This window comes from Cyanistes caeruleus, chromosome 20, assembly GCF_971803275.1.
Source record: "Cyanistes caeruleus chromosome 20, bCyaCae1.hap1.1, whole genome shotgun sequence".
NCBI classification, from domain to species: Eukaryota; Metazoa; Chordata; class Aves; order Passeriformes; family Paridae; genus Cyanistes; species Cyanistes caeruleus.
Window position 1 is genome coordinate 10413733 of NC_141720.1, and position 20246 is coordinate 10433978.

Here is a 20246-nt window from a genome sequence, read left to right on the forward strand (position 1 = left end):
GAGTCAGATAAACATTTGACATGGTCTTCAATTTCTTTAGGAAGGTGCTTTCCCTTTTCCTGCTTAATGCTCAGTATTATTAATTGCTGTGTTAAACATAAAAAAATAGTTCACAGGATTTTTTTTATTAACCAAATGAGTTCAAAAGTATGAATGCTTTCTTCATACAGAAATGCATTTGGAAGTTAACTTCCTCACAGGAGCCATCACAGTGTTGTACTCTGTATCTGTGTCTGGAAAGGTGTTGAGAAGGCTTCTGTTAAGCAGTGCCCACTGCATCAAGGCTATCTCTCCAAACCCAACCCCCTGCCAAAAAGACCGGTAGGCTGGGGATGGGCAAGAGATTGGGAGGGTACATAGCCAGGATGTTGATTGAAGCTCCCCAAAGGGATATTCTGTACTGTATGACACGCTCATCAATAGAAGTTAAGAGAAGTGGGGGGGATGGGGAGGGAGGCACCGAGGCATTTATTATTAAGGTGTTTGTCTTCCTAAGTATGCACTACAATGCTTGGGTTAGTCCATGGCTGCTCACTGCCTACTGATGGGAAGTAGAGGATAGTTTCTTCTTTTGATTTCTTTTGCTTCTGCACACAGTCATTGCTTTCAGTCAACCCACCACATCATGTCACATTTTCTTTTGCTTTTGTGAGGATTTGCTTTTTCATACTAGAGACTTGAAACTAAGTCATTGTCTCTCATATGATTACATATGTAATGCAGACAAGTAAACTTCTTTTGTTTTCTGGCTTTTACTTTGTATTACATCTATATGTTCAATCCTTGTTTGATGTTAACACTTCATTTGTATGATTATGGAATATAATTTCAGTCACAGCAGCATAATATGTGATCATTGCCAATACTCTGTAATTCTTAATCAAGGGCTGAGACCTTATTAGAACTCTAATGGAAGTCAATTAAAAATACAGTTCCAAAACTGGAAATGAGAACTTTAAATTTGCCTAATCCAGGCAAGGAATACAGCATGATACTGCAGTGCGCTCAGCTGGAGTTCACAAAAAATGACTGGGACAATGTTCAGTATTACCTACTTCACTGAATATGTGATCCTATAGTAACTGGCAGTATAAGGAGAGGGTGAATTTTCCCTTCTGAATCATGAAACAGTGGCCTTAAGAGCTCTGTAAGGTTGCTTTACTCAGAGTGAGAACTAATGTGGTGACTAGAAAACAAGTGCTGAGTCATCCCTATTGCTCCATTCTTCTGTTAGTATTTCCTTCGAAAGCTTGACCCTTTTGTGGACTGCTGTATTTCTTGCTCAGCTAGAGAGTTCTCGCTTACTGCCAGTTAGACAATGAATGCCATCAGCATTTCATAGTACCCACAGGAATTTTTCAGTGAGCTGCACCTGTGTGGCTGCAAAATGCTACTAAATGGAATCCAGTACATTTTACTGAAAACTTTATTCCTGGAGAACGTTTATTAAGTAAGATAGTATAAATTCAAATTGAAATTTAGCTAAGCATGAAGGCAATAATTTATTATTTATTTAACAACATTAATAAATGGGAATATAGCCATATGTTAGTCTTCAATAATTCTAAACTAAAACACTCAAATATTAGTAATGGGATGTTTGAACATGGAGAATTAAAAATAGCACAATTACAGGTATTGCTGTCAATTTTATTTGGATTCAAATTGTACCTTGAAATTAATTTCACTTTGGACATTGTATGGCAGAAGTAAGTCCTTTGCAGTTGGTAAGCTACAACGATAATAGATGATCTCAAAATACTGTGTGCAGTAATTTAATGTTCCAGTCAATAGCTTAAGGCATGGGAGTCTGATAATAATGATATAAAATTAAAATAAAGGTTCTTAGCTGATAAGGTCAGTCATCAGTTCAGTTGTCTCGACAGTCCAAAAGTTAATACCTTACTAATTGCAATAAGTCTAGTTGAGTTCTGCCTGTGACATGCTGCCTCCTTAGAGATCAGTATGTGTTTCCAGGGACAGAAAAAAAGCTCAATTGGAGTCATTGGTAATGACTCCAAAGTCTATAATGGGATTAAGTGCAGACAATAGTGTCACGTTTGTGTTCTAAAATATAATTGCATGTGTTCATGATGGAAATGGGTTTTACTTGCCAGCTCTGTGAATTTATCTTCTACCCAGTTCTCTGTCTTTAAAAAAAAATATTAACAGTTTACTGTAGCCAGAGACATTGTGGGATTCTTTTTTTCCCCTTGAAATATCTTTATGAGTGTGAGGCTTAATAAAAACAGTTAAATCCTACAGCATTTCTATTTGCAAAGTGCTGGAGAAAACCATGTGTCCATTTTCCACTTATTTTGCCAACTAGTTTTCCAGTAAATTCAAACAGGAGGCAGGCATCTGATTAAAGTGACTGTCTCACAAGCTATGTTTCGTATATTAGTGGCTAAGAGGGTCTCATTTAATTACCAAATGTATATTGTGAATAGTGCTTTCACAGGAAGATTTCATGTCTTCATAAAGCTGCAGAGATTCTTGTCCCTCGCAAGTAGCATTTAAGAAGGAGCTTTAAGCAGTTTAGTTGAATGCTTTCAGGAATGGTGTGATTCACACAACTTCCTTGGCAGCAACCTAGGTCTGCTCATTCTGTCTTGCTGTGGCTTGAGAGAGAGAGAATGTAGCTGGAGAGCTTATAGTAAGCTAACTGTTCACAGTTTCTAGTTGAATTAGCTGTAAAAGACATCTGTGTTCCTGCAGTGTTACCTGAAAGGTGCTTGTCATTTATGGTATGGCTGTTAGGTTGTTTTGGAAGGTATAACTCAATACATTTTCCCAGAACAAAGGAAACTATTTAATGCAATATATGGTAAATGTAAGCCTTCTAAGCAACTGAAGTTCCTCAGAATTTGCACACTAAGTGTAGCTCAGAAGAGAAATGTTCTGTTACAGATACTCTCTCTTATCATGTTATTTGGAAAAGTTCAGGGTGCAGTGCTAATCAGAACAGAAAATGGTTACTTATTCTCTGGAATATAGCATATTTATTCTGTCTTGAAAAACAATATAAAAAAGTTAAAATAATGGTAAAATAATGACCATATCCAGTCACTAATACTAAGTGACTCAAAGACCGGTCTTAACAATTCTGTGATTTTTAATGAACCCCTTCATTAAAGTTAACACCTGGCATTAGATTTTATCAACTGCCAGGCCTCTGCTGTGGGTAGCCCTTATTTGGGGGCGTTCGTTACGCAGTAGCTTGGGATGGATCCTCACCCCCTCCTTTTTCTTTTTTTTTCTTTTTGTGTTTTTCCCCCAAGTAGGTCATGGTGTAATTCTTGAGGGGAGAATAATTGAATAATTAGATCAGAGGTTTTATGTTACCATCATACCAGGAATGTGGAGTAATTAATCTGAAACAGGTATATTCTCCTCTTTGTTACTGGGGTAAAATTTAGCCTATTGTGCCAAGCCCATTCAGCTTTGACAGCTAGCTCATAACAAACTTAGAATATATATTTTAATTAATTAGAAGAGGTCAATTATTGGATGTAGAGTATGTGATATATTGGAGTTGAAAATGTAGAAACAGAAGGAAGAAAGACCGGAGATAATTGCACATTTGTACAAGGGCACATACTCTCTGAAGTAGCTATACTACCTTAGTGATATCTCTACAGTAGTTCCAGCATTTTATAATAAAAAACCCACACACCATCATTTTCCATGTAAACACTGAGTTTGACATTTAGTTTTGCCATTTGTTTTACTGGTTGCTTTGGCAACCAATAAATAATTTGTACTAAGTGCTTTAGCAGCCAGTCATTCTGTGGAAATGAGGATTGTCTAATCCATGTGCGAGTTCTTGGTCACTGTGTACCATGTCTGCTTTTCTTACAGAGGACTTAGGATAGAAATAGAAGAATTAAGTTTCCTTCACATAAATTTACAGATCATCCAGAAAACTTTACTCTTTGGTTTACTTTCTCTTCCTCTGTGATCCTTTCCTGAGAAACTTTTACAATGCACTGGAGTATTTTTGAAACAAATCCATACCAGACAAATCTGTGGATTCACATGTTATCAACCACTAAATCCAACTGGAATTAGTGTGCTGTGGGTTTTCTCTTAACATACCAAAACCTCACAAAAATTGTAGAAGAATGTTCTGTCAAAACAAATGCTAAGTTTCCAGGGAGAGAATGATTTTGCTCAGTTTTCAACTTTATTGCTTTCTATTACTTTCTGTGACTTCCATTCCAAATGTCCTAGTTCATTGATGATTATTTTAACTACCAAGCCATTATTCTGAGGAATGTTACAAATATAGACCAGCCAGAGGACAAAGGACTTTTCTGGCTTGTTTTTTGGAGGCTTAGTTGGGTTGGTTTTTTTTTTGTTTTGACTCTTTTCTCACAGCAGTCACCTGAAATTATTTCTGTAAAACGTTGGGGTTTTTTTGATGAACTGGTTCATCTGTTTGGTTGAACCCAAACTTCAGTTTTCCTGCAGCTATGTTCTCACAATGGATATGTTTTCATTGCCAATGTTGATGTCACCCAAGCCCATATGCTGCCTTGGAGATCTAACTGCAAAAACTTGAGCATTTTTGCTGAAGTTGTAAGTCTGGGGTTTGTGCATTCCACTGGTGCAGAGTAAGTGACACAAATGCTGACAATTAATGTTTCCATAAAAGAGGTACTTGAAAATATCAACTTCTATCCAGGAAGCATTTGAAGGAAGTACACTCAGGTGTGCTTACTGTGCAGTCAGAACTATGTGTGTGTGAGTGTGAGTGTGAGTGTGAGTGACAGCTTTTGGGGAGATTGAAGGAGCATAGGGAGGTGCAGCCAAGAATGCAGATTCTTGGATTTAGTTTGCTCTTGTCTAAGAAGCAGACATAACATATATGTCTCTTATATGTTGCGTGCATTAGTATCCTTTTGTTGAATTGTAAAGAATACTCTGAAAATTAAAATTGTTCTTTTACAATAGCCATCATTCTAGATGTAATTTTTTGTGTCATTCTTGATTCGGTGCACAAAGTTAATCTAAAGTTATTTATTGTGTGTTTTGTAAGTAGATCTTTCTCTTTGGAAGTTTTAATTATCATGCTGGTTACAATGGAAACAGAGTAGTAAAAATTTACAGTGAGGATTTAATTAGAGAGTCTGTGGCTTGGAATGTCTTTATTAAGTTTTAGAAGCAGAGCTGGTAAGTTTTACATCTTAACTGCTCACCAAAAAATAGTGAATAGTTGAGACTGTTCTATCTTCCTGAAAAATCACTCTGTTCTTCATCATATAATATGCATTTTCTTATAATATCATTTTCAGGTTTTAGTTTGCATATCTAGTACTGGTATATTGATAGTTTTTTAATGGAGAAAAATTGTGAACTGTAACTCCCTCACCCTGCTGCTTTTTTTAAAAGCTCTGGAAACTGTAAATGTTCACATGTTTTACTGAAGGATTGCAAAAGTAACATTCATTTATAACATTTGAAGGATTATTCATGGAAAAATTATGCAAAGGAAAAAACAGTGAGATCCTTTGGGATATGTGTAAACTTTTCCAAATGTTCTTGCCACAGATCTAGGAACAGCACTCGGCTCACTCTGATGAAGTTGTCTCACGTTCCCTAATGCAAACAAATTTTTTAATAACATTTTTATATTTTTATACATCATTCCTGTGCATGTCAGCATAATCTTAAAAATGATGCTGAGAAATAATGAAAACCAAACTAACCCTTGTTCATGCCAGCTGACTGGAAAATCCTGCTAAGAGTGCTTTGTCTCCATGAAAGGCAAAATAACAGAATAGCAATCATGGTAACAGTATGCACTAGGAGTGGAGCCAGAAGAGTAAAGACAAGAGTTAGCAGTAGCAGATGACTTCACTTATTGGAAAAAAGGGGCAAAATAACTCAATCCCAAATGAATTTAAGTATTGGAATTTTGTTATCAGCAGTATCAGGCATAACTTCCCTAGCTAATTGCTCAGCAGTCTGGTATGTCCATAAACATCCCTTGGTCTGTGCAGTTTTCATCAGTATCTCACTGCTTACCCTCTTTGGCATCCTTCTTGGCATGGGCTCGCTTTGTCTCTTACGCCTTTACAGAAACGAGGTCATCTGCCCTCAGCCCCGTAACTCATGCTGACACTCACTGCACCCCAGATTTCTTGCTGAACTGAGTGTAGCCAGCTGAGGAGAATTCTATAAACTTCACCATTCTTCTTCATAGACATTTGGCAGCAGAGCAGAAACAAAGACTTTGTAAAGATGTTTACGTTCAGATTCTTAATACCTCAGCACAGGGCTAACAAAGCTAAACTGTATAAATTTCTTATCTTGAAGAAGAGGAGGATGCAGAACTATATTGAAAATGCTCAAATATTGAAAATGCACAAATGTTATTTCTGTTTTCATCTGATCCCACAAAGCATTCTGTTTTCTGCCATTGGGATCTTCACTGAAGATGCCTAACTATGAATTTGAGTAAGTCACAGAATCACAGCATAGTTTGAAGAGAGCACAGTGGGTCATCTAGTCCGAGCTCCCTGCTCAAGTAGGGTCATCCTACAGCACATGGCACAGGATTGTGGCCAGATGGTTCTGGAATATCTCCAGTGAAGGCAACTCCACAAGCTCTCTAGGCAGCCTGTTCCAGTGGTCTGTCAATCCAAGTACATTTCCTTCTTTCACAGGACTGATGCAAGCAATTGTGATTGCCATATATAATATCAAGGAAGCCAAGCTGGACTGTTGTCTTAAGTTGTAAGACTCTTATACCCATTTCTATAAATTCTGTCACCCTTGACACATCACACCTTAAGCCTGGCAATATTTTTATGTGAACTGAAATTTTATTCCCTAATATTATTTTCATATTATTTATAATATTCCCTAATGTTATATTATAATCTGAGATGTGGAGTACTTTTAGACATTCTACATCATTTGTTTTAGGGGATGGGGGACAGTTTAACAGACTTTTTCTGTTCTAAAGCCGTCCAGGTAATAAAAGCTCTTACTTATATCAAGCAATTGTCATCTTTATAATGATGAATCTTTAAATAGTTTTGTGTTGCAATCATATTAGAGTAAATTTCAGTCCATGCTCCCTAAAGAGAGAGAGGAAAAAAAAGGGAGTATAGAGGGAAAAGTCTCAAATAGTTAATTCTTGTTAGATAATATCTCTTACTCTTTGTAGGTTTTGATAGTAACATTTGAACCTACCTGGAGTCAAATCCAGCCAACTTTCATTTTGTAATGGTTTGATTGTGTCAGCACTGGATTTGTTATTTTGCTGTTCTTCCTGATAAAGTAATTTTGATGCAGTCTCATGCTTTTGTTTTGTTGTATATCAGTGTTTTGGAACAAAATTAATCAAACTGCTTTCAGGTCTCTGATTCTCCACAGTGAGAAACTTAAACGTTTAAACTATTATATGTTACAAAATGTAACAGTTATTTTTATGTGTGGCGCAATGTCTGTGTGAAAAAGCACTGCACTGTACTGGTAATCCTTTAGGCCTGTGCCTTAAGATTGCTGCTCTTTCACAGGCTGTGTTTTCAGTAGCTTGTTAAAAATAATACTTTAATAGCATTCAGTGAACTTAAAAGAATTTAACATCACCCACTTGAAAAAAACAATGTAAATCAAGGTTGAGGACTGGCACCAGAAACACCTGAATGACACAGCAGGAAGCAATATAAAAACAAGCAATTCCTGCAGGCAAATTAAGGGACAAGTCTTAGAGTGGGCACATGAGCACTTATTAAGTTTATGCTGAGTTTCAAATTAAACTCTCGCTGAAATGCTCATAGTTTTCAGGGAAATTCTCTTTTAGCTGCCACTGTCGTTAGCATGGGTTTCAGTTCCAATATATTTTAGGCTCTTAGCAGGTAATAAATACCTCAATAGTCCTAAGTATTTTCCTGTTCACAAGTTGATGGAAAGGCACTGCAAACAAAGCATATAGAGCAAACTTTTTTTTGGGAACCTAGTCCATCAGAAGAATTGGAGGTTTTCAAACTAAAGAATTTGTAATAATTTCTGAAACTTCAGAAGGCATTTGTTTTGTCTCTGCATAAATTTTAATTTTGTAATGAAAACCTGTGGTAAAAGACTTCAGTGAAATGTATATTCTTGCTACTAATGCAGCAGATAAGATTTTTCTGACCTAGTGGTGAAATATGATTCCATACAGTTTTTTCATTAAACAAGGCAACACGTAATTGCACTCACAATCATACTTTTTCTGTCCTAATTTGTGCTTTGCCTCTGTGGCAGAAATGAAAGATTAGCTACTTTGGTTTTAGGGAAGAAGCTTCCAGTGTTGTGTTACAGTCCAAATGGATCAAAATTTTAGTTGTATGGGCAGCAAGAACGCTGTTGGCCCCTCCAACGTCCCAGATGCGTATCTCTAGGTGAATCTCTGGATGAAGTAATGAGTTAGAATTCATTGTGAATCTCTGGATGAAGTAATGACTTAAAGTTCATTTTTTAAAACTGCACATGGCCATTAGACCATGTGTAAGACCTTCTCTGAAGCTGCATATGCCAGTGACTGATGCTATGACTGTTGTGTTTCACAAATTCACAGTTGTGTGATGGTAGCAAAGACAGGCAGGCAAAAATGCTGTCCTGATGGTATATATGAATGAGGCAGAAAACAGGCTTAAAAACTGTTTTGTCTTTGTTCTACTAAATTGATGGTCTGATGAATAATACTACTGAAGGTTCCTCTAAATTTGTCCCTCCTTCCTCTCTGCATTGCTAAAAGGAGTTTTGTCTTTTTGCTTGTCTTGGGGCTCCCTTCATTATTAATAAGCAGCATAATGAACTGTTTGCTCCAATGTGCAGAACACTATGTGGATTAAATATTTCCCCTTACTGCTAGAGAAAACGCTTTGCAATTTTTCCTAGTTACAATCCAGTTCATGGTCAAATTCCAGAGTCTGGGCTATGAGAAAATAAAAACTACAAGTAATTTGGAATTAATTTTTGTATTTCATACAACTAGTTATAAGTCTATATTGCAGAGTGAGTATGGGCAAGAAACCATCTTGCGTTTATTTGTATCTTTTTTTTGACTCTTACTGGGACAAACTTATTACTGGTTCTCCTATTTCTTCTTGTATCTCATGAATCCTCCTCAGTTCAAGGCAGAGGAAGTTGATATCAGGGTAGAGAGAGTAGCCTATATTACAAATTGAAACAGAATGTCTCAAGTACGGAGAGATCCATAAGCATCATTGAGTCCAGCTTCCTGCTCCTTGCAGGGCCACATAAAACTAAATTATATCACTAAGATATACCTAGTACTCTGACAGGCTTAGTGCCATGACCACTTTCCTGGGAAATCTTGTCTCTCAGAACCATTTCTGTAAGAAGTTCATGTTCACATCCTGTTGTCAAACTCTGCTGTGGAATGTTGGTGTTTTGGGTTGGTTTTGAGGTTTTTTTCTGTTTCAGTATATTACTTATTTGATGCCAGACACTTTTGTAAAGACTCTGATGATGATTGTACATGGCTTTTCACATCACAAAATTTCTTCTTGTGTCAACTTCTTAATGGCTGGGTTTTGGTTAGAGTCCAGAAGCTGGCTAAGCTGAGGTTTCTGGAGCCTCGAAGAAGTGATTTTTGTAATGTAGAGGGAAGTCTGTTCTGCTGGTACCTGGACTGTCCCAAGGGGAAAGATGTGGGTCAGATGACGACTTTCATGACCACTGTTCCCACTTTCATCACAAGCACCAATGCCACAACTAAATGTTTAAAAACGAAATCTCAGCTGTTTGCTGTGAAGCCAAGAAGAGCCTGGCATTTGCCGAGGATGATGATAGTCTGTGTTTTCCACTGTATTGCAAAGGTCACTGTATTTCCATTGTATTACAAAACCAGTTTGTCTGTGTTTTCTGTGAGGCCTCATAAAACCTGTAAATTGAGAGGAGGAATGATTGCAATGAGACATCTCTAGAGCTCATAGATGTTTGAGTCTGGCCATTAGGAATATGAAAAAGCCCTTAATTTCTCTTACATGCTCAAGCTGTGAGTCAGTATGAGCAGATTGTTTACAGTTTATTCACAACATGAAGATGTGAACAAACACCTGTGAATGTTCCTGTTCACACCTGAAGTACAAACTGACTTTATGGCTCTGCATATTTGCACTTTGGCATAGCCAGCTGTTTTAAGGATGCCAAGAGTTTTTTTAGTGCATTATTAAAAGTATGAGCAAAACTGTTTTAAAAATTACTTCAGGGAGTTCAAGATAATGGAGATGGATTAATAACCAAAATGGATGGTGTAGCCCTAACCCTAATGTACAAGAAACAGTGCTTCAGAAATGGTGCCTTTTGGTTATCTGTAAAAATTAATTTTAATCAGTTCCTAAACACATCAGCCAATTAAATTTCTGGGATTTGCATCAGTTCAGTGTTAAATAATCTCTGTCTTTTAGGTCCATCTGAGCTGTCAGCAATTATGAAATTCAGCAGGAGACCCACATGTCCTGATGCCTCAGTAGCAGCAAGTCTACCTACGCCTCCCGTCCCAAGGCACCGGAAGAGTCACAGCCTGGGAAACAAGTGCGTAATCCCAGCTATCTCATGCTTAGGCAGTTACATGTGTCATAAAAATTTAAGATAGCAGCAGAGAACATGCTAGCATTTGTCCTTTCCATTTCTTGTATTGCAAGAGTGGTTTAGGCTTTACTATGTATTCTCTAGGTTTTCTCTTGACACTTTGTTATTTTTGCTGACTCTATTCTCTGCTAGTGCCAGACACTGGCAATACTTGAAAATTCCTTGCCACTTTGGTCTCTGGATTCCTGATGTGTCTCCTTTTTCTGGGTTTTTGCTTTTGCTGCCACCAAGGATGTTCAGGTTTTGTATGGACAGGAGTCAAAACATTTAAAAGTTTCCAGCTGCAGAAATTTAATAATTGTTACTGACAAAGAGAAGTAAAATCTGAAACTCATTTTGGTAGTAAAGGAGCATCTATATGTACAGTAAGTGGTAGTGTATAATTGCCTGCTCCTTAATATCCTGCTGATGAGGCAGAGGCCGAGTGGAAATAGTGCAAGCCAAGGATTGCTTTTACATGACATAAGAGGGGTTTAATATTTTTCTCATCTTCCATATTCCAGTATGATGTGTCAGTTGAGCGTCGTGGAGAGCAAAAGCGCCACCTTCCCGACAGACCGGCCAAGGCACCTGCTGGACGACAGCGTCCTGGAGTGTCACAGCCCCGCGCGCGGCCACCCGCCCGACACGCGCCTCGCCAATGGGCTCTCCAGAGGTACCGTGAGCGTGTGGAGCCACAGCCCCGCGCCCGTCCCACGGCGCTGCAGCCTCACACACAGCTGAAAGTAGAGAACTAGGAACATCATTAGTTCCCATGCAAAGACTGATTATTTTCATGGATGAAATTAGATAAGGACTGCTGCCTGGTTAACGTTACCTCAGCTTTCCTCAATTATCCACTGATGCTTTTGGTAAAAGTGGGATGAAAGAAGATTGGTTTTGTAGATTCTCCGTGTGTGACACAAAGTGTTCATCAGCTTTTACCAGGGGAAAAGTGGATATATATTTTAAAAGCTACCTTTACACAAAGAAAGCTTTAATTTTAACTATATGTTTTAGAAGATGGGAGAATTGTTTGACAGTACTCTCTGAGACTAAAAAAGAAAGATAAAATGAACACATTATGTTATTATAATTAATTAAAAATTATTATAATATCAGAAAAGTGATCAAGAATCTGTGTTCTAAGCAAGAGAAAGTCACCTTTTAAGAGACTCAGGCTATTTCTAGAATAGGAAATTCACTGTGAAAGAAAGCACATTACTTGTCCAAGTTAGACACTGAGATGATCTTTGTATTTCTGAAAATACAGGCACAGCTCACTGTGTTAAAACTGAGCATTAGAAGATCAGTCCTGGGAAAATTAAAACTGAGCTAAATAGTTGTGCCAGAAGAGGAGGGACAAGTGGGTGGTGGGCTTGAAGGAGAAATAGGAACTTTAGTTATTAATATTGTCATGTATATATTTTAATAACTCCTAGCAGCAGCATAAAGCTGACATATCCTCTATTAGGTGTGCGTTGGTGTCTTGAAAAGAAACCATGACACCATACCTAATAACTTCAGTCAACGGACATTATGGTAGAAATATTGTCTTGCAAAGGAGCTAGATTTTATGTACCTGAAGTGCTCAGCTTCTGAAGTAGAAGCATGATGAAAGTTAAAGTAATGGTATGAAAACACAGCAGTAACATAAGTTAACAGTGAGATACTGTAAATGGAGTGGCTTATGTAAGCCTCTTCCAACTATGGGTTTTATCATGAACTCTGAACATTTCTTTTTCAAAACATGATTTGAGTAAGCGGTGTCCACGGTACTATATAAAAGAGTATTCTGGTGATCCACATACATTGGCTTTTTATTTTCCCATGGGTGGTTTTCTTACTCCTTCTCTGTACTACTCTCTTTCTAGATAGCAGTGAAAGCTCAGAATTTAGTGAGGAGCTGCCGTCAGGGCTTGAAAGGTGAGTTAGTCTTCATGTACACTCACTGAGCACTCTACAGACTTAGCTAAGAAATTCACAAATGATCCCTAACATAGGTAAGCCCTAAATCAATAGTTACTTTTATCAAATTATTGATTAGTTAGGAAAAAAAATGGCAAACATTTTAAAATAAAGCACTGTAAAGGTATTGAACCTGAAAAGATTGGGAGCTATCTGTCATGTTTACCAAACCCTAACTGTTGAAGTCTCGAACTAGAATATCCCTCATCAGATATTTGCATTCACAAACAGGGGTCGTTTATATGCCACACTGGGGCCTAACTGGAGGGTACCAATCCGGAATTCTCCTCGGAGTCGAAGCTGTGTATACAGGTACAGTTCAGGGTCTGCCTCTTTCATTGTATGATGCTAAACTTCAATTTAGGTCTTTATGTCTTCCTAGTGTAATGTACTTTGTGTCCAAATATCATTGTATGACCATAACAATTTATGAAGTCTCCCCATCCTACTTGTAAAAACTCCTATTAATGCTAAAGCAGGGTTTGGGCCCTTTGACATGAAATTCAGTTTAGCTATTGATTTAACTAATGATGTCTGGTTTCCGTTTTGCAGAAAACTAGGCTTTACTTAGGGTTTCATGAAACCTTTACAGAAGCAGATTTCTCATGAAGGCCATCTTTGACTCATGTGAGTCAACAGTGCTAACTGCTTGTGTTTGGGTTCTATCAGTTGTATCTCTTTCTCAGTGTTGTATGTGGGAAGTTTTATGTTCATTCTGGAAAAGGAAAAACTATTGTAATCGCTGTACAATAAATGATTCAACTTATTTTTAATAATTATTTGATTTATTTTTATGTAGTTTTCACAACTCTTTTCCAATTAGGCAAGGTATTTTCATTTTATGTAAAATCACATTTGTGGGAACTCTTTCTGCCAAAACTGTAAGCCAAAAATTTCCAGAAATTCAGGTAATTTCTGTAATTTACCAGAATAAAAAAGAAAATTGCCTGTTTTCCCTTTGACTCTGGGTTTCAGTATTTATTCTGTTTTATTTTTTTATGTCTATGCCCCCAGAACAGAACCTTCTTGAAAGATCCTGGTTCCTATTTGATAGCTAGGCTAGGGAAACACATATTCTAGAGTCACATATCAGATGACACAATATACATAAAGCACTGCAGGATAGATGTATTTAGAGCTAAATTATATTGCTTACTTATCGTCCTTATTTTTCTTCTCAAATACATAGAGGAATGCTTTGTCTCTCCAGCCCAACAGGTGCATGCAGCTGCACAGCAGGTGGTTCCACAGGAGTCATTACCATGGAAGGGCCATTAAGAAGAAAAACAATGCTCAAAGAAGGCAAGAAACCTACTGTAAGTGATTGTAATTATAATTATTCCTACAGTCCTAATTCATTAGTGGCTGTTTTAATTTTCAGGATTAGATTAAACCTGCAGCTTGATACCACACAAAACAATGGTTTTATCAATTGTGATTTTCTGATCAAAGTTGTAACCAGATTATAACAAGGTTGTTACCTTTGTGTGTCATTTGTTGTACAGCCACTTTGCTTCTCCCTGCATTTGCAAGTCATGTTTCTAGCTGTGACAGCAGAGCAGGAGTGAAGCAATTGTGTAATTAGCAAGCAGTGTTGTGAGGGCAGAAATAAATCTTGAGGCACTGCCTGATGACCCAGAGCACCCTGATACTTTCCAGCTAAGCAACCCTGACAAAGGCAGATATTGCAGGATGGATAATGTCTGCATTACATTTCTGTGACAGGATGTAGATTAATAACTTTTAACGAGTTTGTAGATTTGTAGATACTTGCAGTGGCACTCATAAAAGACAGAAGAAGATCTTCAATACAGAATTTTCAAGGGAGGGTACAAATTCTATTGAACATATTTCTACAATATATTTTGGTGCTTCTATGGTACTGCATTAAAATGGATAGGCTGCAGGGCAGCCACCCATAGGACCAAAGTCATGGCAATTCATTTTTAACCTGAATTCAGGGGTTTCACATGGTTCTAGTCCTATGCATTTGATAATTTTTTTGTTTTCTGTAGAGTTGATTGATGTATTTCACATGCAACCCAGTTTAGTTCAGAGCTAGAAGGTGTGAAGAATTGCACAGTTGTCAACTCAGTAATTTCTTTTTTTTTCATCAAGAGTCTAAGATCTGTACAGCAGAAGGTAGAACACTATTCTCTAAACAATCAGTACTGATACTTTTATGAGATACCCAACTAAGAAGGACTGTATTCTCAGGCAGCCATCAAGATTTAGGTAGCTAGGCTGATTTACACAAGGAGACACTCTTTATCTTCATTCCTGGTTTCTGAAATTAACTTTGGTAGCACTTGGACTTGCCTGTGAATAGATTTTTGAAATGTCAGAGATATGCAGAATTTTTCCTATTTTTTTTTTTTTCCCTTTTGCATTCAGCTCTCCTCATGGACTAGATACTGGGTCATGCTGTCAGGATCAACTCTTCTGTACTTTGGAGCAAAAGCTTTAAGAGGCACTGAAAGAAAACATGTAAGCTTTAAATTTATTTTAAAACCAAATATTGAATACTCATAAGTATATCTGGAAAGGCATCCAAACTGTACTTTCTGTTTCAGGGTAAGCCATATTTCTGCACAACTTCAGTAAAAAGTTATTCTCTGCTACAGTCTCAGCTATCACTGACTTGTGTGTCTTTTCCAGTATAAATCTACACCTGGGAAAAAAGTCTCCATTGTGGGCTGGATGGTGGCACTGCCTGATGACCCAGAACATCCTGATATTTTCCAGCTAAATAATCCTGACAAAGGTTTGTATTGAAAGACAATGTCTGCATTACATTTCTGTAACTGGAAGTAGATTAATATCTATTAATGAGCTTGTAGATAACAGAACTTGCAGTGGCACTCATAAGAGGGAGATCTTCAATACAGAATTTTCTAGGGACGGTACAAATTAAATGGAATGTATTTCTACAATATGCTTTGGTGCTTCTTTGATGCCTACTGGGAGATTCCTTTCTTTTGACAGTTACTGTAAGTTTTGCAGAAATTCCTCAGCCAATATGAGATTGCAGCATGTCCATGTGTCTCCAGACATTGTTTTCCAAGTCTCTGAATAGCTTCCTTAAAATCAGTCAGTGTCCAATCTTGACTTACACTGACCCAATTAAAATATCAAACCATTTACCAAAGTCTGCTAAGCAATTATTACTTTTTAATAATTAATAATTAATTTTGCAGTGCCATAACTCTTTTCCCTTGATTAAACTTCAAAAACTTCAAAAAATAAGAAAACTCCTGGAGTTACTTTGCACTTTGAGTGGTTACTTACAGGTTCTTGAGGCTTTCTTCAGTTTCCATGTTTTCAGCTTTGGTGCTGGATATGGAGTCCCATATACTGTGTGAAGTGCATCATCTGGGTGTTAACTAAATTGCACAAAATATTTGATTGCAGGAAACAATTTGCAGTAGGACATTGAAGAAAACTAAGTTTACAAATATGAAAAACTTTATCAGAAGCCTTGATGAGAAGAAAGCCAGGATTAAATTAGATCTGACCTGCGGCGTATGAATGATGCACAGTCTCCAGTTGTGGTATAACCAGAAACATTTATTAAAAGTGTATATAGCTTTTATAATATTTTCACTATCAGATTAGAATATCACGTGCCTGGATAGCCAATAGTCTAACTGTTCATGCGTCTGCTAACCAATAATATAAGGGATCACATGCCTAATATTCACATCAGCCTTTTTTCTTTAAATCAAGTGCTTGTATAACAATTCTTTTTGCAAACTACTGAGGTTCTGATGCCTGTTACGGTTTAGAAACTTTGTTACATCTCTCCTGCCTTGATGAATAGTCCTTGTACTTCGTAACCAAATGGTCTTTGGTTCTCTTATTAGTAAGTGTTCTTTGTTTTCTTGCCCCACACCGACCTACATGGTATTTTCTGTGGCTGTAATTTGGCCTTTCTGCCTATGAGGCTACATATGTTCTCATACTTGTTTCACCCAAGAATTGCTGGGCAACATGCCTCACATGGGCTCTGTTACACTAGCAGCATTATGTTTGAGCATTTGAGGTGCAAATTAATTTAAGAGCTTACTTCAGGACTTTGGCTTCTACACAGAAATCAAAATCCTTTGAAACTATATGTCTGTCTGCAAATTCAGAGTCATTCATTTTCTTATTTTTCTAGGCAATGTTTACAAGTTTCAGACTGGTTCAAGGTTTCATGCAATATTATGGCATAAACATTTGGGTGATGCATGCAAAAGCAACAAGCCTCAGGTAAGATTGTGAAAAATATTTCTACCCACTTTTTCCTATTTTCCAGAAAATCCTTACTAGAAAAGGTACCTTTTTCAATCTGTGTGCATACACATTCCTATGGGGAAAGACATAATTCTTCATTCTGTACACTGACCCATTTTTCAATAAGAGAAAGAAAGATTATTTAAAATTAGAGAATTCCCATCAAATCAGGTTTTATTCCGGTGTGGCTATTGGTTTGGTTACCTTAAGAGCATATAACCTCTAATCTCAGTGGCTTCAAGCAAGATAACTTCATCTCTTCTTTAGAAGGGACTGTCTTATGGAAAATGAAATCAACCATACTAGGAGGGACTCAATGATCTTAGATATCTTTCCCAAATGTAATAATTCTATGAGTAATTTGCAATCTCTTCCAGGTACCTGCTAATCTAATGTCATTCGAGTAATTTCCTCTCCTACCTGGTGTGACTTCAAGTGCCAAACTGAAGAAACAGGTTATTATTCTCTAAGGAGGAAGAGGAGAATGGTTTTCCTGACATGAGCCAGCCACAGATATTTCAGCACTTTCCTATGTAACTTGAAAGTTATTCTGACACAGCTTTTAAAAGCAGAAAGTGAATGTTGTCCCTAGGACCAGATAAAGTCTCATGCACTGAGTGAAAGCAGGCAAGTTATATGGACAGAAGATTAATCCTGACTCCTGCAGGATTCTAGAGCCCTCACCTATTTGTGGTCAGAGACTGCATGAACTGATATTTGACCACAAACTGAGCATCATATCTTCTGCCTATTCTTTTTTAAATGGTTCTTTTTATTGTTAAGCTGCTTTGTGTGACTGAAGAATATTTGGCCCATGTTGGGTTTCAATTCTTTCTAATGCACAGAATGATTGACAGTGTTAACTTGCTGCAAAGTGTCAGTTAGAATAGAAAATTGTGGAACAACATTTTTATAATGTAAGTGCACTGAGTTGCTTAGCAATGTGGCTGCCTCAAATTTTCTATCAAATCTCTGGACAATTCTGCTGTTCATATTTGAGCTATTTGGAAAAAATGTATTTTGGCATAGGACAGTTGGTCTTTTTTTTCATTCAGTTATTTTGCTCAGGAGTACCCTGGTAATGGATTTAAGGCTGTTTAAATTTATGTTGTGCTGAAATTTGTCTTTCATTCTTTTACCAGTGGCATAGTTGCTTATAAATTTGGTGTTTCAGTTCAGTCTGAACACCGTTCATTTCAAATCCCTCAGTACAAGGAAGCAGGTAATCAGGTGTTATATATCACATGGTCCTGGCTCCATATCACTGTTTCTGTTCTGTCCTTCTGTGGACGACGTGGCTCCACTCAATTCCAGTATATGTTGCAACTTCAGGACATAAGTACTGGTAGATGGTACTGCTATTATAAAATCATGGTGGCAGTGAAAGACTATCTAACAGTGGAGCAAGTACAAAGAAGTCTCCACATCAATATCCAGAAAACAGACGAACAAACAAAAGAAGTGTTTCTGGGCCTTCCCCTCTGAAGGAACTCTCTATGTTGTATTCCTGCTGTGCCCTGGCACTCCTACAGTCAGAATCTTTTTCTGTTCATATGTTAAATTCATCACTTTTTCTGTTTGAAACTCTTTTGCCATAGAGCATCATTATTCAGACTTCATCAATCACCAGAAAACCTCTTCTGACTTTCCTAAGATTGCATAGAGGAGAAATTAACAAGTGAGCCTCTAGCTTACAAACCAGGAACACGGTAGAAGTTAGTTTAAGTGAACAGAACCTCTACTAGAACAAGCTAGTATTAGCAGTATGTATTCTGTGGATTTCCATGATTTTCTACATTTTTATTTTGAAACTTCTCTAACAATAAGGAAGAAAAAATACCTGTGTTGTTAAATGTAGGTCAATGAGTTCTTTTAAGAGCTCATGTTACAATCCTGAAAGCATAATACATACCAGCTTTTCAAGAAAACCGGTTCCTGATGACAACTGCATTTAGATCCTGGGACATGGGAAAGTCTACGTAAAGTTGACAAAGTTTATTTGATACCCGAGGAACTGTGTGAAAAGAGTGGTAATGCAAAATGTACATTTGTATAGTTTTTATTTTTTTGCTAATTTAAGACAACTTTGAACTAGGAAAAACATGGTTATGTGCAAGGGCAGAGCATCTAACACCATTAGAGATGGTGTAGAAGCTTTTGAATGTGTTAACATCCTGTCACCACTAAATGACTTCAGACTGTCAGACTATGATCTAGTCCGAATTATTCTGCACCTGTGGATTTTTGTGATTAGCCATCAATGAGATTAAAGATCTTTTCAGTATAGCACAATTGTGAAATTGCTACACAGTACTGAGAAATTCAGATTGATGGCAGTGAAAGAATACTAGTAAAGCATCTTAAAACAATTTAAAATTAGTCTTTAAGTATTAAAGAGTTTGTAGCTGCTGATTAGAGGTGGTATGATGTCATTCTAGTACTTCTATGGTTAATTGAAAGCTACTATTGAAATACAATATGTTGCCTATCACTATTGATTATTATAGCATTTTCACAAAAAATATCACAAACCATACAAGTTTTCCTCCATCAAAGAGAACACTTCAATAGTTATGTAAAAGTAAACATTATGTCATAATAACTATTTTCAGAATTGTGGCAATACAATAACTGTAGGTAATATTATTAGTTTATTAAATGTGCAATCTTGATGTAATTCAGTGCCAAAATGCATGTTTTTCCAAATAGCACTAAAATGAGGCAAAGAAACTAGTTTTCAAACTGAGACTGACTTGTCACATTATAATGTTAATCAATTTCAACATTTTGGTTTGTTTTGTGTGGAAACTGTTGCACTATTTTTGGCTGTGTTTTCCAGCAGTCCACTGCATGCCATTTGTGTAAAGGATTCTTTCTATAATTCTTGTGAACTGTCTCACCTGTAAGAACTCTGGCATTGGAATCTAGGATTTTGGCAAAGTATTTTGTTACCTCAGTCTTGTATCAAGTTGCTGCATTTTTCAGTTTGTTACATTGATAATAATGATTGTTTTGCTAATTAAATACTTTAATGTAAAAACAGTTTGTTTACTACAACAGTAATAGCATTTGGTTGTAAGTTTAAAAATGTGCAGGGTATGTATGCTGTTGACAATAAAATATTCTGAAAAATAATAGTAGAGATACAGAAGGAATGTTTTAGCTCAAAGGCAGCATGCATATTTCATTTGTGAATGAATGGTAATATAATTGAACAGACTTTATAGAGCATACTGTCTAGCCATTTAGTAGTATAAATACACAGAATCAACATTTCTAGGATAAAATTGAAAAAGCCTCCAAATCTGCAGCTTTTTCTAGTGAGATGTGGAAATTCCAAAGAAGTAGAGCAAAGTTTACATTTCTTTGCCCTTAAAATTTAGCTCAGCAGGTTTGCAGATGACACCATA

The 20246-nt window shown here is 36.9% G+C and overlaps 1 protein-coding gene across 8 annotated transcripts in view; it reads left to right on the forward strand.

The window, feature by feature from the left end:
• RALGPS1 (Ral GEF with PH domain and SH3 binding motif 1) overlaps positions 1 to 19971 on the forward strand; it is an 80544-nt gene extending 60573 nt beyond the window's left edge. For 4 of the 8 annotated variants that reach the window (XR_015278265.1, XR_015278266.1, XR_015278267.1 and 1 more), the window contains 10 exons: positions 10431 to 10557; positions 11118 to 11269; positions 12468 to 12519; positions 12793 to 12873; positions 13772 to 13877; positions 14956 to 15048; positions 15220 to 15325; positions 15973 to 16112; positions 16721 to 16812; positions 17214 to 19971. Coding sequence is in view for 4 of the 8 variants with exons in the window: in XM_086858548.1 (XP_086714674.1) it covers positions 10431 to 10557; positions 11118 to 11269; positions 12468 to 12519; positions 12793 to 12873; positions 13772 to 13877; positions 14956 to 15048; positions 15220 to 15325; positions 16721 to 16812; positions 17214 to 17243 (839 nt within the window). In the remaining 4 variants the exon portion in view is untranslated. The remainder of the gene's footprint in view (positions 1 to 10430; positions 10558 to 11117; positions 11270 to 12467; positions 12520 to 12792; positions 12874 to 13771; positions 13878 to 14955; positions 15049 to 15219; positions 15326 to 15972; positions 16113 to 16720; positions 16813 to 17213) is intronic. The other 4 variants (XM_086858548.1, XM_086858549.1, XM_086858550.1 and 1 more) reach the window with 1 other exon arrangement.
• The last annotated feature ends 275 nt before the right edge of the window (positions 19972 to 20246 follow it).